The 24,687-nt window shown below is 38.6% G+C and overlaps 1 protein-coding gene across 7 annotated transcripts in view; it reads right to left on the bottom strand.

The window, feature by feature from the left end:
- Window positions 1-1,892: 1,892 nt before the first annotated feature.
- enah (ENAH actin regulator) overlaps window positions 1,893-24,687 on the bottom strand; it is a 201,998-nt gene continuing 179,203 nt past the window's right edge. For 4 of the 7 annotated variants that reach the window (XM_063002040.1, XM_063002039.1, XM_063002037.1 and 1 more), the window contains 8 exons: window positions 20,491-20,834; window positions 18,997-19,133; window positions 18,278-18,326; window positions 18,085-18,157; window positions 17,848-17,914; window positions 10,114-10,198; window positions 4,958-5,015; window positions 1,893-4,270 (listed from right to left, as the gene is read on the bottom strand). In XM_063002040.1, the coding sequence (XP_062858110.1) occupies window positions 4,233-4,270; window positions 4,958-5,015; window positions 10,114-10,198; window positions 17,848-17,914; window positions 18,085-18,157; window positions 18,278-18,326; window positions 18,997-19,133; window positions 20,491-20,834 (851 nt within the window). In that variant the 3' untranslated portion in view covers window positions 1,893-4,232. Of the gene's footprint in view, window positions 4,271-4,957; window positions 5,016-10,113; window positions 10,199-15,397; window positions 15,458-17,847; window positions 17,915-18,084; window positions 18,158-18,277; window positions 18,327-18,996; window positions 19,134-20,490; window positions 20,835-24,687 lie in introns of all 7 variants that reach the window. The other 3 variants (XM_063002038.1, XM_063002042.1, XM_063002043.1) reach the window with 2 other exon arrangements.

Raw genomic sequence — 24,687 nt, 5'->3', positions numbered from 1 at the left:
AGAATTATTATAGGCTGGTGAAGTTGTAAACCATGGGATTGTTGTACATTTTTCAGACTGATTCATTTATATGTAATAGCCTTTTTATTTAGCTAGAATTGGCGTAGTGTTTCTATACAAACCTTAATATAACTGCTTGATTTTGCAGTCAGCTCTGTAGAATTTAAATCATATTCCTCTTAAACTGTGAAACAGGCCTAGTCGTGTTTAATTAGCTAAATCCAGGTTAATTTGGTGAACTGGTTGATTAAATAACCAATGTGGAAATTACATTTTGACAAGAGTGATATACTGTATGTTAGACAACTCTATTTCTTAATTAAATTAAATTGTTTAACAAAATGTGTTCACTTATGTGTATTAAAATACATCTCCATTTTCATAACCCATCAAAGAGCTGAAAGCTTTTCGTGGTCTGACATCTTACCAAACACCTTTTAGTATGAGGGCCATTTAAAAAAAGATGATTTGGAAGTGGCACAAGTCAGAAGCAATGCCGGTGTCCCAAGCTTGTTCCCCTAACTCATTATCTGCCTACAAATTTAAATGGTTCTCAAAAGGCATAAAATACTTAAGAGATAGAACTTAACCCAGACATAGAAGAAATTATTACTATTAATATGGACAACTTACTAAACAAAATTAAAGTGAACTTAGAGAAATGGTGCAGACTACACCTGACTTTATGGGGGAAGGTGAATATAATGAAGATGGTGACGGCTCATGGGGATGATACCCATATCTATCCCACAACAATTATTAATGCGATACAATATGATTAAACGTTTTCTTTGGGATGGGAGAAAACCTAGGATTCAAATGGAAAAACTTTGTCAACCTAAAAAGGCAGGGGGTCTTTCACTACCAAATATAGAACATTGTAGCATTTCTCTAGAAATGGCAAAGCTTTCTAAACACTTGAACGGAAGTAATACTGATTTGGATTGGATCTTAATTGAAAAAGAACTCACATCACCTTTTACACCTATTGAAGTTCTCTCACAGACATTGAAAAGGGAGAAAAACAATTACACGAATAATCATATATTAATACATTCAAAAGCAGTTTGGCAAAAAATGTAAGATCACTCAGTATACCCAAAAGTATGCATCTATATGGCACAACCCAAAAATAAAAATAGGCAAACAGACTATATATTGGTCTCAGTGGAAAAAAGGGGATCACCACATTAAATGATTTGAACAGGGTAGTCTCCTTCCTTATAATAAATTGAAAGAGAGATTTAATTTGGAGGGTCGAGGCCACTTTTGGCAATACTTACAGATGACACTGTAAATGGAAAGGTTTGCTCCCTTCAGGATAAAAACACAATAGAATATTACATGGATTTACCAATAAAGTATCACAAAGCATCTAAGTGGCATGAGATATGCTCATGGACGAATAATAACAGCTGTGATAATTTAAGGGTAATATGGGAGAGAGATTTGTCTCATGTAGTGGATGAGAAGACCTGGGAGGGGATTCTTTCCAGTACCGAGAAATATATTAGAGAAGCCAAAGGCAAATTTATTCAGTATAAAATAATTCATAGATACTATTGCACTCTGACAAGACTTCATAGAATGGACCTAATAAAAGACGATTAATGTTGGAAATGTAGAAAAGAATGTGGTACATACTGTATATGCATGCACTATGGGAATGTCCTAAAGTTTCACCTTTGTGGAGGAATGTATTAGACTTTATGAGCAAATGGTTGGGATGTGATCTGCCCAGATCACCAGAACTGTGTCTCCTTGGGGAAAAAAGACGATTTGGTTATTTTTGTTCATCCTTTGTACATGTATTAAAGTTTGCAAGTTACTCTAATTGTCTACAAAAAGTTGACCTGGGTCCATTGTTTCCCTAAATAAGAGATTCACCAACATAAATTTATTGCGACTTTTATTTCATTTGCTCAAACAAAACAATGTTAGCATGTAAGAAACTTCTAGGTAACATGAAAACAGTATGGTACAAGATGAATGATAAAATAGAAAAAGAAAAAGAAATGCATTTTAGAGGACATTCAGTTGGATTTAGTCCAGCACACACCTGAAAAGTCCACTTAGTCCCAGCCACTATTGAAGATTGATAGGTCAGCAACTGCAGACAACACAGTCGACCATTCATCATCATTCGGCTGATTTCGACTGCAGCCGAGCTTTTGTTTTCAGACCTTGCAAAACTTCCATTTTTACCCAGTATTAACACAATCCATACTGATGAATGGTGTGATGAATAAATGCATATTTTGAAACAAATTACTAAAATCTCCCTTTAATAATCTACTAAAGCAGGAAGCAAAACATGAATGAGGTTATATCAGACCATAGAATTATTACTAGTCATTTTGTTTTTAAAAGTATCTCACATATTAAATGCGACTTTAGAACAAGGCACAACCTATAAATATCACAAAAGATTCATCCATTCATGAAACAACCTCAGTTACAATGTTTCACTTCCATTACCGAAGGACCCAGACCACAGTCTTTTCCAATGAGAAAATAAAGGCGGCTGATGAGAGTGTGATGTTCCAGAGATTGCTAAACTTTGGTGAGACTGGCACACACGTAGGTGCTGACAATTTCCTGCCAGTAGTGTTGTCATAATTTAAATTTCTACGGGTTTTTAAAGTGCATTTAATACTGTAAACTCTTTATATGTGGTTTTGGATTCAATGAGAGATTATTTTAAATGATCAGGGATTAAACATATTTTTGTCATGGGACTGTAAGCAAATACCAAAAACCATATAAAAGGCTACAGTCCACAAATATTGAGCCCTTATCCACTAATATCATTCTGCAGTCCCTTCCCACCATGTAGACAAAAAAAGGTCTCTTTTCCAAAACAAAACCAAGTAGAGTCCCATAGAAGCATCCACTGTGAAGATGCCGATGCCAAAATAAAAAACAGGTGGCTTAAACAGGAAAATAACAAGCACTTTGGATGTTGTAGTGCTATCTGGCGATCATTTGCTTGGATAAGCATTTGGATAAACATTTGTAAGCCCGTCTGAACGCAGTCTTTTACAGTCTAAGATACTTTGCTCCTCTTAATAATGGAAACAAAACACAGTAGAAGGGATGCAGAGCATAGTGGTGTGTCTGTGTAAATTCATTATGGCTATTAAGTAGTCCCGTCTCTCTCACCAATTTGGGATAATAGATGATACAGGAAATTGCATGAGGGGAAACAAGTGTCAGTGCTACACCTATTGCTTATAAAATTCAAACATTAGTTAATTTGTTTTTTCGTGGCAGCAAGATTATTCATAACATTTATAATTAGACATGCACTTAAATTAGGAAAAGAAGTAATGAGTCTGCAGTGGACCAAAAAAGTTCCAAAAAAGTAGTTCTCATTAGCAATATCTACAGATGCTGTGTTTTTGATAGTGCCATTTCTCTGTGAATTTAACTGATAGTATTTTGGTTAAGAGCTACAGTGAATTACAGTAGAGATGTTGTTCTGTCTGATCATCCCAAAACAATCTACACACACAAGAAGAAAACATAAGAGTACAGTGGCTGATAAGAGTTTAAACAAATCACTGAGGTGGTACTGAGATCATTACCAAAACGTAGGCTGATTATTTCATGATTATGTGAATAAGCTACTTTTCATGACCATGACATTGATGTTGATGTTATAACATAGTTAAATGAACTGAAGGTAACGTTTTGTCTTTAATGTACATTTTCAGTTTAAAATAGTATCAGGAAGACAAGCTTTACAAAGTCCTGCAGTAAGAAACTATATCCAGTCTTTCAGTTTGTTTGGCCAAAGAATGAATGTCAACTGCTGGATAAGCAGTCTCCCTCTTCTATTGTAAATACAGTATGCAGTTCAGCAATAGGTTTCATGTTTTTCATCCCTTCTTGCAATGAGTTGCCATCTTTCTCTGATTGAGTAATCCATTTTATATTGACAGTCAGTTTTTGTAAGGCAGCGTCCCATCCACTGGAGAAACATCAGAGCACACCTTATAGCCCAATAGCCCCTATTACATGTCTACTTTCTAGCCCGGCATTTGTTTGCCTTAAAATAGCATTGCCCTCAAATTCAAAATTAATATGGATACTGTTATCACTATGATTTTAAAATGCTTTTTTTTTGTTTAAAAAAAAGTCTATTTCTTGCATTTTGAAAAAAGTGTCAGAACTGAAGCTGGCCTTGAGTAATGCGCCATGGTTAGAAATCACAGGGATGCCATGTTCTTCTATGCAGAACTTGACTTGCCCAGCTCCTCTCTGATTGCTGGAACAAAGACGCATAGTGTTATCAAACATTTTAACATAATACATTGTTATATATACCGATTAGCCATAACATTAAAACCATCTTGTTTCTACACTCACTGTCCATTTTATCAGCTCCACTTACCATATAGAAGCACTTTTAGTCTGCTTTCACCCTGTTCTTAAATGGTCAGACAAATAATACCTGCTCTGTAGTGGTCCTGTGGGGGTCCTGACTATTGAAGAACAGGGTAAAAGAGGGCTAACAAAGAATGCAGAGAAACAGATGGACTACAGTCAGTAATTGTAGAACTACAAAGTGTTTCTGTATGGTAAGTGGAGCTGATAAAATGGACAGTGAGTGTAGAAACAAGGAGGTGGTTTTAATGGTATGGCTGATCGCATACAACTGTACTAAATAGTTTGGAAATTTTAACAGTTAAACAATTATCTCACTCAGCATGCTTACTAGCTAAAGGTCACAAGTCTGGTTTCACTATCTGAGTCTTTAGTAACATTCCTAAATTATCTGTAATGTATTGAATATTGTCTAAACATTTTAAAGTCTCCCATAATAATTGTGACACATCTTAATGGCCAGACACAAATCCAACAATCATTCCACTCATTATTTTATATTAGTCAATGAAAACAATACAGTACATACAAATCTAAATGGTGAAATGCTCCAGACATAAAGAATTACCATCAATAAGTTCTTCCTTAAGCTTTGACAGTTCCTTTCTCATCTCATCCAAAATGTCCTGGAATGAAAAGATGGGAAAATGTAAGTCTAGTACTATTATGTGTTTATTTGAATGCATCATGAGCAATTTAAGGCATTTCTAGCACAGTCTAATGTCATTTCCTTGTTATGTGTTATTCAACGTATGTTTACATTTATGGCATTTAGCAAATGCTTTCATGCAAAGCTACAAAGATTTGTTTTGAATATAGTGCAAGCACTTGAGGGTTGATGGTCTTGTTCAGGGGCCACGGTGGGGTTTAAACCAGCAACTTTTCAATTACTAAGCCAGTACCTTAACTGCTAAGCTATGTCATAAAGCATGGGAGTATAAAGATACTATGGTAGATTGGTTAAAAAATATCAATGTAATAACAAATAAGTCGAAACAAATATAGCATTTTAAAACATTACAGTAGACCCTTGACTTACGAATTTAATTGGTTCCAAAGGGTTGTTCTTAAGTCAAAGTGTTCGTTAGTTAAACCTATTTTTCCCATAAGAAATAATATAAACAGAATTAATCTGTGCCAGACCTCCCAAATCACCCCCTTACCTAACCTTTCTAATGTCTTAAATGGTCTTTTTTGTTATAAAACAAGTATATTTCCCTTAAATCTTAAATTACAGAATACATTCCTGTAATAAACAATAATAAACAACAATATACAGTAGTACTGTACATAAACACACATCACATTTCAGTACAGTACGTGTGCTGTACCATACACCATAATATACTTCCTTCTTTTATAAAATGTATCTACCAGAAACAACAATAACTCTCATATTTCTCTATTATTTCCTTCTTTATTTCAACAGTATTGTATTTTGTAGGTGTAATTGCACGAAAGAAAGAATACTTCACAAGTTCCTTCTTCTCTCTCACTCGATGTCCCCTCTGCCTGATACACAATGACAGCTACTGGCAGGAGTAATTATACAACAATTTTTCAACACTAGGCTTTCTCTGCGGCTTCTATGGGGACATTTTAATATTGAATTTTACAAAATATTAAGAAAACACCTGAAAAACACAGAATGTTTGCTCGCTGTATGTATTTATATATACAGGGGTTGGACAATGAAACTGAAACACCTGGTTTTAGAACACAATAATTTATTAGTATGGTGTAGGGCCTCCTTTTGCGGCCAATACAGCTTCAATTCGTCTTGGAAATGACATATACAAGTCCTGCACAGTGGTCAGAGGGATTTTAAGCCATTCTTCTTGCAGGATAGTGGCCAGGTCACTACGTGATGCTGGTGGAGGAAAACGTTTCCTGACTCGCTTCTCCAAAACACCCCAAAGTGGCTCAATAATATTTAGATCTGGTGACTGTGCAGGCCATGGGAGATGTTCAACTTCACTTTCATGTTCATCAAACCAATCTTTCACCAGTCTTGCTGTGTGTATTGGTGCATTGTCATCCTGATACACGGCACCGCCTTCAGGATACAATGTTTGAACCATTGGATGCACATGGTCCTCCAGAATGGTTCGGTAGTCCTTGGCAGTGACGCGCCCATCTAGCACAAGTATTGGGCCAAGGGAATGCCATGATATGGCAGCCCAAACCATCACTGATCCACCCCCATGCTTCACTCTGGGCATGCAACAGTCTGGGTGGTACGCTTCTTTGGGGCTTCTCCACACCGTAACTCTCCCGGATGTGGGGAAAACAGTAAAGGTGGACTCATCAGAGAACAATACATGTTTCACATTGTCCACAGCCCAAGATTTGCGCTCCTTGCACCATTGAAACCGACGTTTGGCATTGGCACGAGTGACCAAAGGTTTGGCTATAGCAGCCCGGCCGTGTATATTGACCCTGTGGAGCTCCTGACGGACAGTTCTGGTGGAAACAGGAGAGTTGAGGTGCACATTTAATTCTGCCGTGATTTGGGCAGCCGTGGTTTATGTGGTTTAACCCCGGGTTGGACAAAATAACTGAAACACCTGTCATTTTAGTGTGGTAGGTTTCATGGCTAAATTGGACCAGTCTGGTGGCCAATCTTCATTAATTGCACATTGCACCAGTAAGAGCAGAGTGTGAAGGTTCAATTAGCAGGGTAAGAGCACAGTTTTGCTCAAAATATTGCAATGCACACAACATTATGGGTGACATACCAGAGTTCAAAAGAGGACAAATTGTTGGTGCACGTCTTGCTGGCGCATCTGTGACCAAGACAGCAAGTCTTTGTGATGTATCAAGAGCCACGGTATCCAGGGTAATGTCAGCATACCACCAAGAAGGACAAACCACATCCAACAGGATTAACTGTGGACGCAAGAGGAAGCTGTCTGAAAGGGATGTTCGAGTGCTAACCCGGATTGTATCCAAAAAACATAAAACCACGGCTGCCCAAATCACAGCAGAATTAAATGTGCACCTCAACTCTCCTGTTTCCACCAGAACTGTCCGTCGGGAGCTCCACAGGGTCAATATACACGGCCGGGCTGCTATAGCCAAACCTTTGGTCACTCGTGCCAATGCCAAACGTCGGTTTCAATGGTGCAAGGAGCGCAAATCTTGGGCTGTGGACAATGTGAAACATGTATTGTTCTCTGATGAGTCCACCTTTACTGTTTTCCCCACATCCGGGAGAGTTACGGTGTGGAGAAGCCCCAAAGAAGCGTACCACCCAGACTGTTGCATGCCCAGAGTGAAGCATGGGGGTGGATCAGTGATGGTTTGGGCTGCCATATCATGGCATTCCCTTGGCCCAATACTTGTGCTAGATGGGCGCGTCACTGCCAAGGACTACCGAACCATTCTGGAGGACCATGTGCATCCAATGGCGGTGCCGTGTATCAGGATGACAATGCACCAATACACACAGCAAGACTGGTGAAAGATTGGTTTGATGAACATGAAAGTGAAGTTGAACATCTCCCATGGCCTGCACAGTCACCAGATCTAAATATTATTGAGCCACTTTGGGGTGTTTTGGAGAAGCGAGTCAGGAAACGTTTTCCTCCACCAGCATCACGTAGTGACCTGGCCACTATCCTGCAAGAAGAATGGCTTAAAATCCCTCTGACCACTGTGCAGGACTTGTATATGTCATTTCCAAGACGAATTGACGCTGTATTGGCCGCAAAAGGAGGCCCTACACCATACTAATAAATTATTGTGGTCTAAAACCAGGTGTTTTAGTTATTTTGTCCAACCCCTGTATATATATACAGTGTATCACAAAAGTGAGTACACCCCTCACATTTCTGCAGATATTTAAGTATATCTTTTCATGGGACAACACTGACAAAATGACACTTTGACACAATGAAAAGTAGTCTGTTTGCAGCTTATATAACAGTGTAAATTTATTCTTCCCTCAAAATAACTCAATATACAGCCATTAATGTCTAAACCACCGGCAACAAAAGTGAGTACACCCCTAAGAGACTACACCCCTAAATGTCCAAATTGAGCACTGCTTGTCATTTTCCCTCCAAAATGTCATGTGATTTGTTAGTGTTACTAGGTCTCAGGTGTGCATAGGGAGCAGGTGTGTTCAATTTAGTAGTACAGCTCTCACACTCTCTCATACTGGTCACTGAAAGTTCCAACATGGCACCTCATGGCAAAGAACTCTCTGAGGATCTTAAAAGACGAATTGTTGCGCTACATGAAGATGGCCAAGGCTACAAGAAGATTGCCAACACCCTGAAACTGAGCTGCAGCACAGTGGCCAAGATCATCCAGCGTTTTAAAAGAGCAGGGTCCACTCAGAACAGACCTCGCGTTGGTCGTCCAAAGAAGCTGAGTGCACGTGCTCAGCATCACATCCAAATGCTGTCTTTGAAAGATAGGCGCAGGAGTGCTGTCAGCATTGCTGCAGAGATTGAAAAGGTGGGGGGTCAGCCTGTCAGTGCTCAGACCATACGCCGCACACTACATCAAATTGGTCTGCATGGCTGTCACCCCAGAAGGAAGCCTCTCCTGAAGTCTCTACACAAGAAAGCCCGCAAACAGTTTGCTGAAGACATGTCAACAAAGGACATGGATTACTGGAACCATGTCCTATGGTCTGATGAGACCAAGATTAATTTGTTTGGTTCAGATGGTCTCAAGCATGTGTAGCGGTAATCAGGTGAGGAGTACAAAGATAAGTGTGTCATGCCTACAGTCAAGCATGGTGGTGGGAATGCCATGGTCTGGGGCTGCATGAGTGCAGCAGGTGTTGGGGAGTTACATTTCATTGAGGGACACATGAACTCCAATATGTACTGTGAAATACTGAAGCAGAGCATGATCCCCTCCCTCCGGAAACTGGGTCGCAGGGCAGTGTTCCAGCATGATAATGACCCCAAACACACCTCTAAGACGACCACTGCTTTATTGAAGAGGCTGAGGGTAAAGGTGATGGACTGGCCAAGCATGTCTCCAGACCTAAACCCAATAGAACATCTTTGGGGCATCCTCAAGCGGAAGGTGGAGGAGCGCAAAGTCTCGAATATCCGCCAGCTCCGTGATGTCGTCATGGAGGAGTGGAAAAGCATTCCAGTGGCAACCTGTGAAGCTCTGGTAAACTCCATGCCCAGGAGAGTTAAGGCAGTTCTGGGAAATAATGGTGGCCACACAAAATATTGACACTTCAGGAACTTTCACTAAGGGGTGTACTCACTTTTGTTGCCGGTGGTTTAGACATTAATGGCTGTATATTGAGTTATTTTGAGGGAAGAATAAATTTACACTGTTATATAAGCTGCACACAGACTACTTTTCATTGTGTCAAAGTGTCATTTTGTCAGTGTTGTCCCATGAAAAGATATACTTAAATATCTGCAGAAATGTGAGGGGTGTACTCACTTTTGTGATACACTGTATATATATATATACACACAGAGAGAGAGACGGTTGGAGTGAACTTGTTCGTGACGTCACGTGTTTCGCGAATTTCGGTTCGTATCCCGAAATGTTCGTATGGTAAACCGTTCGTAACCCAAGGGTCTACTGTACATTACTGTACTGCAGATTAAAAAAATACATTAAACAGGATAGGAAAAAATAAGGTCATTTTAAGGGATCAAACATAATAATGCCACGAAAAAGGTTTAAGAATAAAATGTGAGCTAAATACTTGTAACTGTGACTTTTGTTGAATTGTACCTGTTTCAATCTGTCATAGTCCAGGCTTTCTGTTGCCACCCCATTGGCACTTAGGGATCCAGTAGGAGTGGGTGTTGACCTTGGTCTGAACAGAAAATGAACAGGATATTACTACACCTGCACAGCTAATGGTTGTAGGTAAAGCACAACATGAGCAACACAGCAGCTGACAGGAACTTCACTGTTAACTAAAACTAAAACAAGTAAGTACAAAGTGTTGTAATATCAACTAACTTCTACAGTTTTAGGTACATGAAATGCAAATGTATACATGCAGAAAACACCAAACACCACTATATGACCAAAAGTAATTGGACACTTGACAATGAGATTGTTGGGCATTTTATATCTAAAAAATAGTATTAAAACAGAGTGGCCTCTGTGTGATCTTTTCAGCTAACAACTGCCACTGTTCTGAGAAGGCTTTTCACCAGGCTCTGTGCAGACCAGTGGAGTTTCTTTAAACCAAGCCTTTCTTAATGTCTTTCTAGACTGTGCTTTGTGCACAGGGGCACTGTAATTATTGTTCTGATCAGGGAAGAACCTTCACTAAACTGTTGCCAGATTGGAAGCATTTAATTTTCTTTACATAATACATTTATTACACCTGTTATCAATTGTTGTGCCTGAAACACATTAATCTAATAATTACAGGGGGTGTCCCAATACTTTTGTCCATAGAGTGTATTTGATACTGGGCTCTTTTTTAAGAAAACCATTCTAATACAGGGTAGGATGCCCTTTGCTCTCAAAACAGCATTGGTTATTGTGGCATGGATTTCACATAGTATGGGAAACATTCGTCAAGATTTTGGTCCATGTTGAAATAATTGCCTAACATATTTGCTGCATATTTGTCAGGTGACTGGGAAGGCCATTTTTTTTTTTGCATCATTTTATCAAAAAGCTGGGCGCTAGGGCACCCAAGTGGCACCACTAGCACACCAGCACTGAGATTCTGAACTCCTCGGTTCGAAACTCGGCGTTGCCTCCGGTCGGCTGGGCGCCATCTAGCAGGCATAATTGGCAGTGCCTGCAGCAGATACTAATTGGCCACTGTATCTGCAGGGTGGGGGCCGGACTGTGTGGGTGGGTTGGTCTTCATACACTGTGTAAGTACCCTGATTGGCGGAAGAGACGCCTGTGCAGAGTGCATGAGCGAGAAGAGGAGGGCTGTACACACGTCAGAAGAGGCGTGTACAGCGACGTGCTCTCCTCGGATGCAATCGGGTATCCCTCAGTAACAGAAGACAAATGGAGTGTGCTAAATCCAGAGGAAAAAAAGCTGGGTGCTTGGGTGGCACAGCAGTAAATTACACTAGCCCACTTCCATTAGGGTGCAGGGTTTGAATCCCCAGTGGTACACACAGCCATGATTGGCTGTGTCTGAAGTGTGGAGGAGAATTGGCCAAAGCCCTGCCATGAAATGCTGTCCAGTATTGGGTGTGTTACTGCATTGCAGACCCTCCATGACCCTAACCAGGATAAAGCAGTGGTAAAACATGAATGTGAAATAAAATGAAAATTAAAAAAGCTGCTGTGTTTTGTGTAAGCAGTTTTATCACACAGATTACATTTCCCCATATAAATTTTTGGTTTAAACATTAAATGATGCTCTTGACCTTTGTCTGTAGGAGTTCATGCATTGATTCATTCATTGCCTGATTGAATGATTAATGATAAATTGTACAGATGTTCTTAATAAAGTGGCTATTACATTTATAATTCCATTTTTGTTATTTTAATTTACAAGTAACCATATTGTAACCATCCTGAGTGAGAAACGGCATGTGCAGTCACCAGAAGTGGAAAGTAACGGATTACATTTACTCGCGTTACTGTAATTGAGTAGTTTTTTTGTGTACTTGTACTTTTTAAAGTAGATTTTACAACCTGTAATTTTACTTTTACTTAAGTATGTTTTGTATTAAGAATTATAATTCGCTACATTTTAAATAACATCCGTTACTGATGAAAAAAAAGAAAACAATAAAAAAACTCAACATCAAACCGGCGGCCTGTTAGGCTGTTTGATCCAGCCCGCTGAGCATGTACGAAATTGTTCTTTAGAGTAGGGCTTGCGAACTGAATTACTGAGTTAACGAGTCAGAACCAACTCACTCTGTTTCATTATGATGTTGTGCATAAACAACTCCATGAATCGGTTCATTTGGTAAAGAGATTCAGATGTATAAACCAATCAGAGCTTCCGAATTCACATTCTGGGCGGAATTTCAATCTCTTTCTTTATTGGTTGTTGTATAAATGACAGTTTATTGAACGAATCACCAATTTTAGCTTTTTACCAGGAAAGCCGAGAGAATAAATGATCTACAATAGTTTTCATTAGTTAGGTGGATAAAACAGTTGGGTATGGATTTATACTGTATATTCTGGAAACATACATGATGGTCTTATATAAAGTGGATTATGTCCCTAATGGGACAACACACGGATATAGATCAGGTAAGCAGATAAGTGGTTATGACATTCTGCTGCTGTGAGATTGATCTAGGTCGTGGTTCTGCTGTTTACGGTATGCTTTCATTTTGCAATGATAGCAAATCATTAAGAAATATTGTGATTTTTTTTTGTTCATTTATTTTAAGTAAAATGGACAGCATAAATGTGATTGTGAGATTCTGCTGGTTTGTTTTTGATTTTGATCATGTTCCTATGACGGGATAAGACCTGTTATATTTTTGCAACCCTAACCGCCCTACCCGCCCCCCCCCGCTCAGGCAAACACCCGACATCCCCCCCTCCCCACCCTATACCTTCCACCAACCCGCCAGCCCAGGGTGTTTCTTTACTTCCAGTTCTGAAAGTTGGCAACCCTAGTTGGCACTATTGACCTGAACCAAGTTAGTTAGCGTCCAACAAGCTATAAAATACAGCGATTTATTAAGGATAAACAGAAATAATGCTGTTTTGAATTGATAACAGCAGTTGCATTCTGTTAGGTGTGAAGAGTGGTTAAATCCACATGAACTGCTAATATGCTGCATGGCTGGTGTGCTGTGTGTAGTCTGCTGTATCATTCATCTATCAACTTCTGTTGGAAAATGTTCTTCCTTCTGTTAAAAAAGTAACGAAGTAAAGTTTACTCTGAGTACATTTTAAATAAGTTACTTTTTACTTGAGTAGATTTTTAGACTAGTAATTTTACTTGTACTTAAGTAAAAAAATCATCAAAGTAATAGTACTTTTACTTAAATACAATATTTTAGTACTCTTTCCACCTTTGGCAGTCACCTCTTAACCGCTTCCATATGTGTTAAAGCCCATTTATATAAATTTATGACTGTTCAATAAAAAGGAACACCAGCACCTTTACACGGTTGGAGGACACATGCGCTCCAATGATTATTACTAAATGGGGAGAAAAACCTTTGCAAAACGTGTGGAAAAAATTGGAACCTTTCCTCATATTATTGACTACGAGAAGTTTTGCAAGCTTTCCAATGTTTTATAAAAAAACAGGGGTTGCCTGCTTTTAATTGGTCCACAATGTAAAATAAGAGCTAGTGTGTGATGGACTGAAAAGCAATAAGATAGACTGGCACCCTGTCCAGGGTGTATTACTATGTTCAGCCCAGTGTTTCCGGGTGGCACCAACGTCAACTCGATAAAGCATGAAATGAAAAATAAGACTGGAGATCACCCCTTACTGGGAAATTTAAGGTATTAAGAGGAACAAAACATTCCAAAACTACACTACTGCGGGGAAAACAGCAACGACATGCATACATCCCAACACCCACACAAAATGCCAACAATGTAATCACCAAAGAGCTGACACTAAACATGTAAGCATGCAAACCAATAATCAGTTACCTGATTATCCAGTCAGGTAAACTGCATACTCTAGTATTCAGTAAATATATGATATATTTTAATATGAACTCTTCTTGTTTTTTACTACTGATGTTTTTGAAAAACTATATAGAACAAACGATTATCTTTACTATCTACTATTAAAAGTAATCTGATTACTGACTATAGGTAATCCCATTATAATATTACTTAATGCATGGAACCTATTTGTTTTGATGTTTGTTTGTTTATTAGGATTTTAACGTCAGGTTTTACACTTTGGTTACATTCATGACAGAAACGGTAGTTACTCATTACACAAGGTTCATCCGTTCACAAGGTTATATCGAACACAGTCATGGACAATTTAGTGTCTCCAATTAACTGTACATGCATGTCTTTGGACTGTGGTAGGAAACCGCAGCACCTAGAGAAAAACCCACACGGGCACGGGGAGGACATGCAAACTCCACACAGAAAGGACCCGGACCGCCCCACCTGGGGATTAAACCCAGGACCTTCTTGCTGTGAGGCAACAGTTCTACCCATCTAGCCACCGTGCCGCCCCAGTGGTAAATTACCACTACCACTGGAATACAGGGTTCGAATCCCCAGCAGTGGAATTGACACTTTGGCCGTCTACATACACATATAACTGACATCATCATGAGCATACAGAGCAAACAGAAGAAAGAAAATGAGCTAATATGAACAACATAAATTGTACTAATGTAACATAATTCTCTGCCTTAATAATACAATAACTAGAACAGTATTTTAGATGTTTGTTGCTGCATTCAAGTGGATTAAACTAGAGCATGGTTACGATTATCCTTAAATCCTGAATACTGAGATACTATTCGAGACACGAACAGTTCATACTGCGGCGGTATGTTGTAATGCAGTATGTAGTATGACATTTCAAACACAGCCCATTTAGTTTTAAATAGGAGAAATAAAAACACGCCCCTTTGTACAAGCATTGTGGCCTTATCTTTAAAACATGCTGCAAGAGTTGGCAGTGACTCTTCATGGAGAGACACTACATGTTTTTGATAATGTGCAGTATTTGCCACTAGTTGCAGCGCAGTTTGTTATAACGTTAGAATAATTGAATAGACAACAAGAGCTTGTGGAAAAACAGGGATAAGTAAAGTAAAGTGTAATTTTCAACAATATAAGAATTCTACCCAACAACAGAATATGTAAACCAATAATACTAAATAATAAAACACTTTAAATATGATATTAATACTTTCATACGCTTTTAACGCTTTTAGAAAAGTTAAAATCTAAATTGATTTGAGTGTGCATCATGTATTCATCATATTAATTGGTGGGTGGTGATTACATTGTCAGCAAAATGTGGAAAAACACTCAGCACAAGCCCACAACCTCTAGAGAACACTCTCAACACTGCAAAGCCTAAATATAACAAAGAACTCCCAAACTGGCCAGGCTCTTATACCTGTTTAAAGAATCAGGGTACTTTTCAATACTTGTCTGATTTCTCCATGGTACGTCCCGTCTGTGAGAGTAAAAAGACTAGCGGGTAAGAAAAAAAAACAGTGTACCTACTAGAACACTACAGACAGAATGATCCAACTTCTAAACTGACAGAATTTTCCAGTCCAGTTTCTTGTGTCAAAAAAGAAGCTCCGTCCACAAAGTCAGTTTTTTGCTATTTAGTGAATTAGCAAAAGCACCTGCTTCTTTCACATGGCAAGCCATAAGCCCATGACATTTTAGAGCTTGCTAAACTGTGTACAGTGTATCCATATATCAACGATTTCTAATTCATGGCTAACCTGTGTTTTGGGTGGTTTGTGGATTAAGTTATCCCCTTGGTATAAGGTGACAGTGTGATATTTATTTGTATCTAGGCCTTTGCAAAAGACCACTGTACCATGTATTTTGTAATGGGTGGAGTAACACTAGCCCTATTTATGTGGGTTAATATAGTCAGGTCAGTTACACAAACTGAATTCCAACAATGTTGGGACAGTGGGTGAAATGCAAATACAAACAAAAAAGCAGTAATTTGTCCTTTACAAGTATTTAAGTGAAAGTGTGGAGATATTTAATGTTTTTTTCTGTTTGGATTTTAACGTCATGTTTAACACATCTGTGTCATTGTATGGCATGATCGGTATTATGTTTGAGTCTGCTTATTGTATCTTGTTATTTTATGTTTTACCTAAGGATGTATTACTGTATAGTCATAACACAACCACCTCCTTGTTTTTACTCAGTCTATTTTATCAGCTCCACTTACCATATAGAAGCACTTTGTAGTCCATCTGTTTCTCTGCATGCTTTGTTAGCCCCCTTTTATGCTGTTCTTCAATGGTCAGGACTCTCCCAGGACCACCACAGAGTAGGTATTATTTGGATGGTAGATCATTCTCAGAACTGCAGTGACACTGACATGGTGGTGGTGTGTTAGTGTGTGTTGTGCTGGTATGAGTGGATCAGACACAGCAATTCTCCTGCAGTTTTTAAACACCTCACTGTCACTGCTGGACTGAGAATAGTCCACCAACCAAAAACATCCAGCCACCAGCATCCTGTGACCACTGATGAAGGTCTACAAGATGACCAACTCAAACAGCAGCAATAGATGAGTGATCGTCTCTGACTTTGCATCTACGAGGTGGACCAACTAGGTAGGAGTGTCTAATAGAGTGGACAGTGAGTGGACACGTTATTTAAAAACTCCAGCAGCACTACTGTGTCATCCACTCATACCAGCACAACACACACTAACACACCACCACCATGTCAGTGTCACTGCAGTGCTGAGTATGATCCACCACCCAAATAATATGGTAAGTGGAGCTGATAAAATGGACAGTGAGTGTAGAAACAATGAGGTGGTTTTAATGTTATGGCTTATCAATGTATACGATAATGTTATTATTATTTTTTTTTATTAAACAACATTATAAACTTTTTATAATGGCAAAGTTTATTTTTTTACTTAAATCATTAAAAGAACAGTTCAGAAAAGACTGAGATTCCTACACTGCAAAGAGAAGTGTATGTCTTTTACAATTTAAGTCAAACGTTTACATATTTTTAAATATTATTAGTCAAGCAAAGATTATTATTTGCAGTAGAATAAAGACACTAAAGCATCAAGTAATAGTACAGATACAGCTGTAGTTAAGTAAGTTAAGTATGGATGCACATTTTTCTTTAATTCTGTCTGAGGTTTGAATAATGAAGTTAGGAAAAGATTTTCTTTAACAGCTATCATAATATAGGAGTTCCAAACTTAAATTGTTGTTGTGATCAAGAGGTGAGACAGAATTTCAGTCTAAGGAAATGTCCATCTGTCTCCACTTTTTTCTGTTTCACCACTGATGTATAAAGAATTTATGGAAAGCTTTAAACAACAAGTTCCGGGACCAGTTCTTAGCGTTACATAAGAACTGGGCCTGTACTGATATTTAATAAACTATAATACTTAAATAAAAAATAAATGTAAGAATGTGCCCTTATCTTTAATGGTGCATGCTTTAGCAAAGTAGATGATCAGAAAGCCACAATTTCTAATGTGGGCAAATGTGTGGAAAAGAAAAAAATACCCCTATATGCTAAAACTGACGTTCCAAGACTCGACTATCATATGAGCAGAAAGATAATGTGTATGGATAAATACAAGCCTGATTTACTGTTTAAGTCTCCAGAGGACATACAACAACCCCAACCCAACCCCACCCCACCCCACGCGTTCTTCTGCCATGCTACCTTTCAAAAGCAAATAAAACAAAGCAGATGCAATCAGTGTTTGAAACAAAAACATATGACTTGCTGTGGTTTGTGCACTCAATTTCTAAAGTGCATTGAAATCCTCTCAGTGGTGCATTGCCAGAAACGGAACATGTGGATGGTTTAGTGTATGTAAATAAATACCTTCCGATTACTGGTGATTTGCTACCATTCATGGTGCTTGTCCTTTCCCAAGGTTTTCTGGGCATGTCTGCAGGAAAAACACAATCTAAATTAAGTCAATTGCCAATACAAAGACTATTGTATTGGCTTTAATTATTATTATTATTATTATTAATAATAAAGTTTTTTTCTTTTGTAACTTGCAATAAAACGCACACACACATTTATGAAACACTTAATAAGCTAAGCAACTCTTACCTGGTGTGCTACAGGCTGATACTTTTGGAGTAATGGTTGCCTCAATTTCCTCCTGTTGGACCAAACGGGAGGTCTCCAAAGGTTAAATATTTGTAAGAGATATTCTAGTAGCAGTCATAGCAAAGTAAAATTCCTTGTGCCTAGTTAAGTATCAAATACAGACAGAAGTAGTACAGTCATGTTTTGGACTTACAGTTTTCTGTTCAGGCTCTGGTGATGATCCTTTCTCTGCAATTCGTCTTCTGCATTGGGGGAAACATTAATTATGCAATTAAACACTGTCTTTGATACAAACAGTTGTACACAAATCTACTTCTGTATTAAAACCTATCACACCTCCTAAACTACTATTGTCCAGGATTTCCTATTCACAAGCTGATAAGATGGTCAAGAAGTAGATTGTATTAACAGCATAAAAGAGTGGAATTATTTTGATTATTTCCAGATTACAACAGAACCCATTCTGCTAGATGGTCCCAATTATTTAAAAATCATTTTAATTTGCTGTTGTGTGTAGCACTGCAAATAGCAAATACCTATTAGTAAGACATTTGTCATTTTTAAGGACTGTTTTCAAACCCATTTTCTCCTTCAATTTCCCACCAGTACTCCCCCCAAATCACATGACAACTACTTATCAATGATAGTGTGGAGGAGCATGTGCCTCTCCAAGATAAGGTAAAATAAGCTAGGCATTGTATAATTTTAACAACCTAAATACACTTAAAGGGGCCACTTACTGGCTTGATTAAACCACAGACCACATAAACATGTCACAACAAAGCTTCATCACTTGGTTTTCACCTTAGTCAATGTAATCACAAGGTCTATGTGACCTGTCATTTGGCCTATTAATACAGTTATTACACCAATGCTTGAAATGGCACTGTGGGATAGAAACACTTGTGGTACCTCCTGGCCAGCAGGGCGCTCATCTCCTCCATGAGTCCTCCTCCTCCAGGCAGTGGGCCATTCCCTCTGGCTGCCTCCGGCTTGGTAGCACTGGGAGCCACCACACTTCCAGCATTCGCAGTAGAGGGCTCATCAGTCTGTGGCAAGAAAAAACACAAAGAGTGAGTATACAGAACTGGCTAGTGTACAAACTAAACCTTGTGTCTGGATCATCTGACCTTTGGACTGGTAAAGATCCTGTTGTAGGGAGTCACTGGGTGCTTGGCTAAAGCTGCAGTGTGGCTTTATTTTGTAAGAACTGAGTTTGCATAATAGTTTAATCACAAAATTAAACATGCTGCTGTAAAAATCATTCTCTTTTAAAACTGTTCAGACAAATTTGTCAGCTGTTTTGTTGTATGATTTTGGTTCTTAATCAAGTCATGGTGTATTATGCTTACTGCAGTGCTTCACTGCAGGTTGCCATTTGGAGTAGTTAGTGCTTTCCTAGAAGTAGTTTTTTGGCTGCCCATTATGAAAGTCAATAGCTAGCCAGTGGATGATATAGGCCTGGCTAAGATACAGTAATAAGAATACAAATACAACCAGATTTCTGCTTTAGTCAATCAGCCAGTGCAAGCATCACTGTTGATGTCTCAGTGCTGTGTTAAAAAGGCTGATTTGTTGTACACTATGCATACCGAGCCACACAGAATCAAGAAAGATCAAATTCTTTCTTGAACAAGACAGCTACAGTGAGTTCTTCTTTGCTATTGTGCTAAATCAGGGGTTTTCAACCTTTTTGGACATGTGCCCCCCTTCGTGTAAAGACCTTGATCTTGCGCCCCCCCCCCCTCCCCAAACCATTCATTAATTCATTAATAATAGTAACAGTAACAGTGAGAGAAACTCAACATGCACAAGCTTCGCGAATCGACTCCTGAATCACTTAAAGTGAACTTATTGTGAACAGAGCATCTCCCACCATACATCTCTCTTAAAGACACACACACACACACACACACACACACACACACACACACACACACACACACACACACGTCCTATAACAGCGATCATTGCTTTTGTCACAGATTTATCTTCACGGTCAGCCCTATTTTTTAGTTTTGCTAGCCAACAGTCCTTTTTTCTGAACTGGATAACATTAAACGCGTGTGTGTGCATGGTCAGCGAGACTAATCAAATACGTCTCCTGAAGGTGAAAATAAATTGCTTTATTTTTAAAAGTGAAAAAAATCTCGTAATGTCGCACCCCCCTGGACAGGTACTCTGCATTAAACCACCTCCATTCTTTGCTGTTTTATCTTCTTATGTCTCCATGACATGACCTTTCAGTACAATAGTAATATGCCTATTTAGTACTTTCATTCATTGGAACTCTATTGCTGCCTTAGATGCTTACTGCAATGCATGTGATTGAAATACAGCCCCAAATGGATTGATTTCTTATACCCATAAAGAACATTATAAAGTCATGCAATTCATTCACATTACCCTTGCCACTTTCCGCAGTTTGGCACCAGCGAGGGCAGCTGCCAGGCCAGACAGAGCCTTGTTCTCATCACTAGTAGGCGAAGGAGTGAAGAATCCAGAGGGCAGAGGTGGGGCTGGGGGCGGAGGAGGAGCAGGAGCTGGAGGCGGGACCTGGCCAGAGGGAGGTGGTGGTGGTCCAGGAGGAGGAGGTGGGCCTGTAGGAGTAAGTGAGGGTGGAAGAGGAGGAGGGGGAGGTGGGGCAGCAGTAACAGGAGTAACAGGAGTTCCAGAAGTGGTGGGAGTCACAGCAGAGCCAGGTGGAAGAGGAGGTGGAGGAGGCGGAGTAGGAACTGCCTGAACTGATTCTGTGGAAGGAAAAAGAAAGTGTGTCAGCACTTATTTCAGCTGTGACACCAAGATAATGTCACATGTCACCAGGTGATTATTACCCCTACTGACAAATTTAATCTGTTTAAATGGTCTGCAAAAGCATAGATGGCTACAGCCGATAAGCAAAAGATGTGAAGACATGAGATAATGAGCCAAATAAAGGTACTTTTTTTGGGATTACCTAATGTGCTGAACAGCCAATTCGAAGGCTCTCTTTTCTGCCAGCAGCCTGTGCCCATTTAATATTCTCAACTGATGCTGACAAGGGCAGCCTAGTGCCAACTGAAGCAATAGTTGATCACTGAACCTGAACTGCTACTGATGGCTAAAAGTCAGCCTGGTGTGTCAGTCTTTCCACACCTGGTTTCTCGCTACAGAAACAGATTCAGTAAGCCAACTTACTCTGTTACCTTGGTCCTCTTGTACTTACTTATACTCTATGTGTTATTGTTTTCTTTGATCTAAATCACATTAAACTAGTGTGCTAATACACATACCCTGTCTACATCAATGTGGCTGTTTTAGGGCATATAAAACATTACAATAGGCAGTCATGCATACTCCAAGATAGAGCAATCTAATAATGTACTTCATTAATTAAAAAAGAAAATAAAACTTCAGGGGGCATTAAAAAATTTTCATGCAATAAGCATATCATTAACTGGAATGGCTTGGGTTCATCTTATGACAAACTAAGCTTGTGTATGCCCCCTACATGATAAGCCTGCATTAAGTTGGACAGTTATGGTCAATGGTTTGCATATACAACACAAAAACAGAAAAGCTGGGAATGTATAAAAAATGCAAATAAAAAAATCTGCAGTGTTTCTAACATTACTTGCAGACAGTATGAACTCAAAATATTCCATGTTTTGTCTGGATTTCATTTCATTTGTTAATATACATCCATTCCGGCATTTCTGTCCTGCAACATATTTCAAGGAAATCTGGAGCTAGTAATGACGGTGATGGTGATGCCAACAGGTGATGATTTGGTGTCCAGAACAGACTGAGTCTTTGAGGAGAAAAGATGGGCAGAGGGTCTCCCCATCTTGTGGTCAGACAAATCAGTATTCCAGTTATTTAAAAAAATGATGTGAGCTCTAAAACAAAAACTATTAGAACCATCCAGACTGTTATCAGTCCAAAAGGCAGGGTCTGTCACATGCTGCACACATTACAAAGGCATGGCTGTGGAAGAAGAGGGTACAGGTACTGGACTGGTACTGTCGCACATCTTAAGACGTGTTTGCAGGAACCATAGGACAAAATAAATCCTGAAATATATAATCACTTGGTTTTCTCAGTGCCAAAACGTCATTTTAAGTGTTGTAAGAAATGGCGGCTGCTCAGGTGGCACAGTGGTAAAATACGCTAGCACACCAGTGCTGGGATTTCGAATACATCGTATCGAATCTCAGCTATGCCATCCAGCTGGGCTGGGCGGCTATATGAACAACGTTTGGCTGTTGTTCATACAAGGTTAGGGATCCCGATAAGGACGTCATAACTGATGCAATTATGACCTCTGCTGGCTGGTTGATGGCGTCTGCACAGAGTAGAGGAATAATGCTGATCAGGGTGTGACTCTTCGTGCACATGGCTGATTTGCATATGAACTCGGCTGATGCAGTCGGCTACTACACACATGTCGGAGGGGACGTGTGTCAGTTCGCTCTCCTTAATCAGGGGCGGGGGTTAGCACCAATAGAGAGGAAGCATAACGCAATTGTTAAAAATTGGAATGCAATTAAAAAAAAAAGGAAAGAAAGTGATAAATGCTGTACTGTCCCAACTTTTTTTTGAATGTGTTGCAGGCCTGAAATGCAGGAATGGATGTATCTTAACAAATTAAATAAGGCACAATATATATAAAATATATAAAATACTTTCGGTATTTTATGTTTGTATTGTACAGCACTTTGGTTGACTGTCATTTTAAATGTGCTTTATAAATAAATTTTACTTACTTACAAAACATGACATATATTGGGGTCATACAGTTTGCAATGAAATAAAAGTCAATGTGAAAGTAAAAAACACTGCAGGATTTTTCATTCGCATTTTACATAAAGTTACTTTTTTTCAAATTTGGGGTTGTACTAGGGACATTTATGTCATGGTAGTCTTCAGCAATAACTAACTTTACCACAGTAAGTGGTAGGAATTAGTTAAATAAAAAGTTAAATAAAAGACTAGAACTTTCTAAACCACAAAATCATTAAACTTGCTGTTTATGTATTTCTGATCCAACAAAAAACCCTCAATAAACTTTAAGTGTGAGTGTGTTTCAAAAATCATTAAAATCCCTAGACTACCATGACATGTATGACCCTTATAACAATATTTAAATAAGAGATTCTGTTTAATACAAGAATATGTTTAATATCAAAAGTATAAATGAATAAAAACATTATTATACCTGTATAAGCACATTTCTAATAGAACTACATACGTGTCTTTGACATCATAATTGCAGCTTTATCAACTGAAAAGCATGATAGTGTCCAACACTGACATTCATCGACAGATGACATTACGGCATGATGATGAAGGAAGAACACAATGAACACTTTAACACTGATACTATTGGCTGAATATCAACACAGAAGCAATCCTGTCCTGTACTTTAGGGAAAAAAAGAGTAAGAGGAGTGCGACTTTTATTAATTAAAAAATAAAATAAAATAATACATTAGCAGCATTTTAGCACTTTAATTAAAATAATAATTGTTATGTATATTACATTTCTATACTGGACACAAGAGCTTTATTTAGTTTAAGAAATAAGTTTTATTCCACTATCTATATTATTTACAGAAATTTTATTGAAACCAATGAATTTTGCAGTAAAATCAAATTTCTTATTTATTACTAGGGATGTAACGATTCACCACAACACAGTTAATAACCGATTAGAAAATAAAAGGGCATTCATTATTTAGATAAATCAAAGATAATTACAAATACAGTATTATATTTTTTAAGAGAAATAATAAAAGGAAACTGTCATAATTGGTCTTCAATTTCAGTTACCAAAAAAAAAAAAAAAAAAAAAAAAAAAAAAAAAAAAAATAGGGAAAAAAATCTTATCGTGAACCCAGTATCGTGAATCGCATTGCATCGTGGGTAGGGTGGGTAGTGTGGGTAGGGTATCATTACATCCCTATTTATTACTCTTAAACAAAACATGGAAAAAAAAGACTTTACTAGAGCTTTATTAGCAAAGTTCATAAGCTAATCAGTTTTGTGCCTGTCTAAAATCTAATTGGTTATCCTCAGTTCTTACTGATTCCTGTCAAGATGATCATTTTCACCAAAAGTCACACCAAATATAGAAGAAGTTTAATAAATGTTTATATGGATACAGTGATCAACAAGACCTTGACTTGGGTGATAAAGATATATATTTAGTGTAAAATAAATAGACATTAGGGGGCTCAGATGGCACCTAACCTAACAGTCATGATTGGCTATGTCTTAGGGTGGGCGGACCAAAGGGATTTATAAATGCTGCTGCAATTGCAGCCTCTGCTGGCTGGGCGATGACACTTGAACAGTGATGGTGAATAATGGGAAGCAGTGTGTGACTATGTATGTGATACTGATCCCTGTGAAAACATGCCTTGTGCAGGTTAAAAGAAGCCATTTATTACTAAAAACATGTGTGCAGATGGGGTGTGTGTTAGGTATGGCCCTCATTTGGTCAGGGTAGGGGTCTGCAGCAGTAGAAGAGATACAACTGGGCAATGGAATACAACTAGATTGAGGGAAAAGAGGAAAATGCATAAACAGAATAATCAGCTTTATGTAGGCTGCATGACAGAAT

The sequence above is a fragment of the Trichomycterus rosablanca genome, chromosome 9 (assembly GCF_030014385.1).
Source record: "Trichomycterus rosablanca isolate fTriRos1 chromosome 9, fTriRos1.hap1, whole genome shotgun sequence".
In the NCBI taxonomy this organism is placed as follows: domain Eukaryota; kingdom Metazoa; phylum Chordata; class Actinopteri; order Siluriformes; family Trichomycteridae; genus Trichomycterus; species Trichomycterus rosablanca.
The sequence above is the reverse complement of the archived record's forward strand: the minus strand, read 5'-3'. Positions and strand labels throughout refer to the sequence as shown.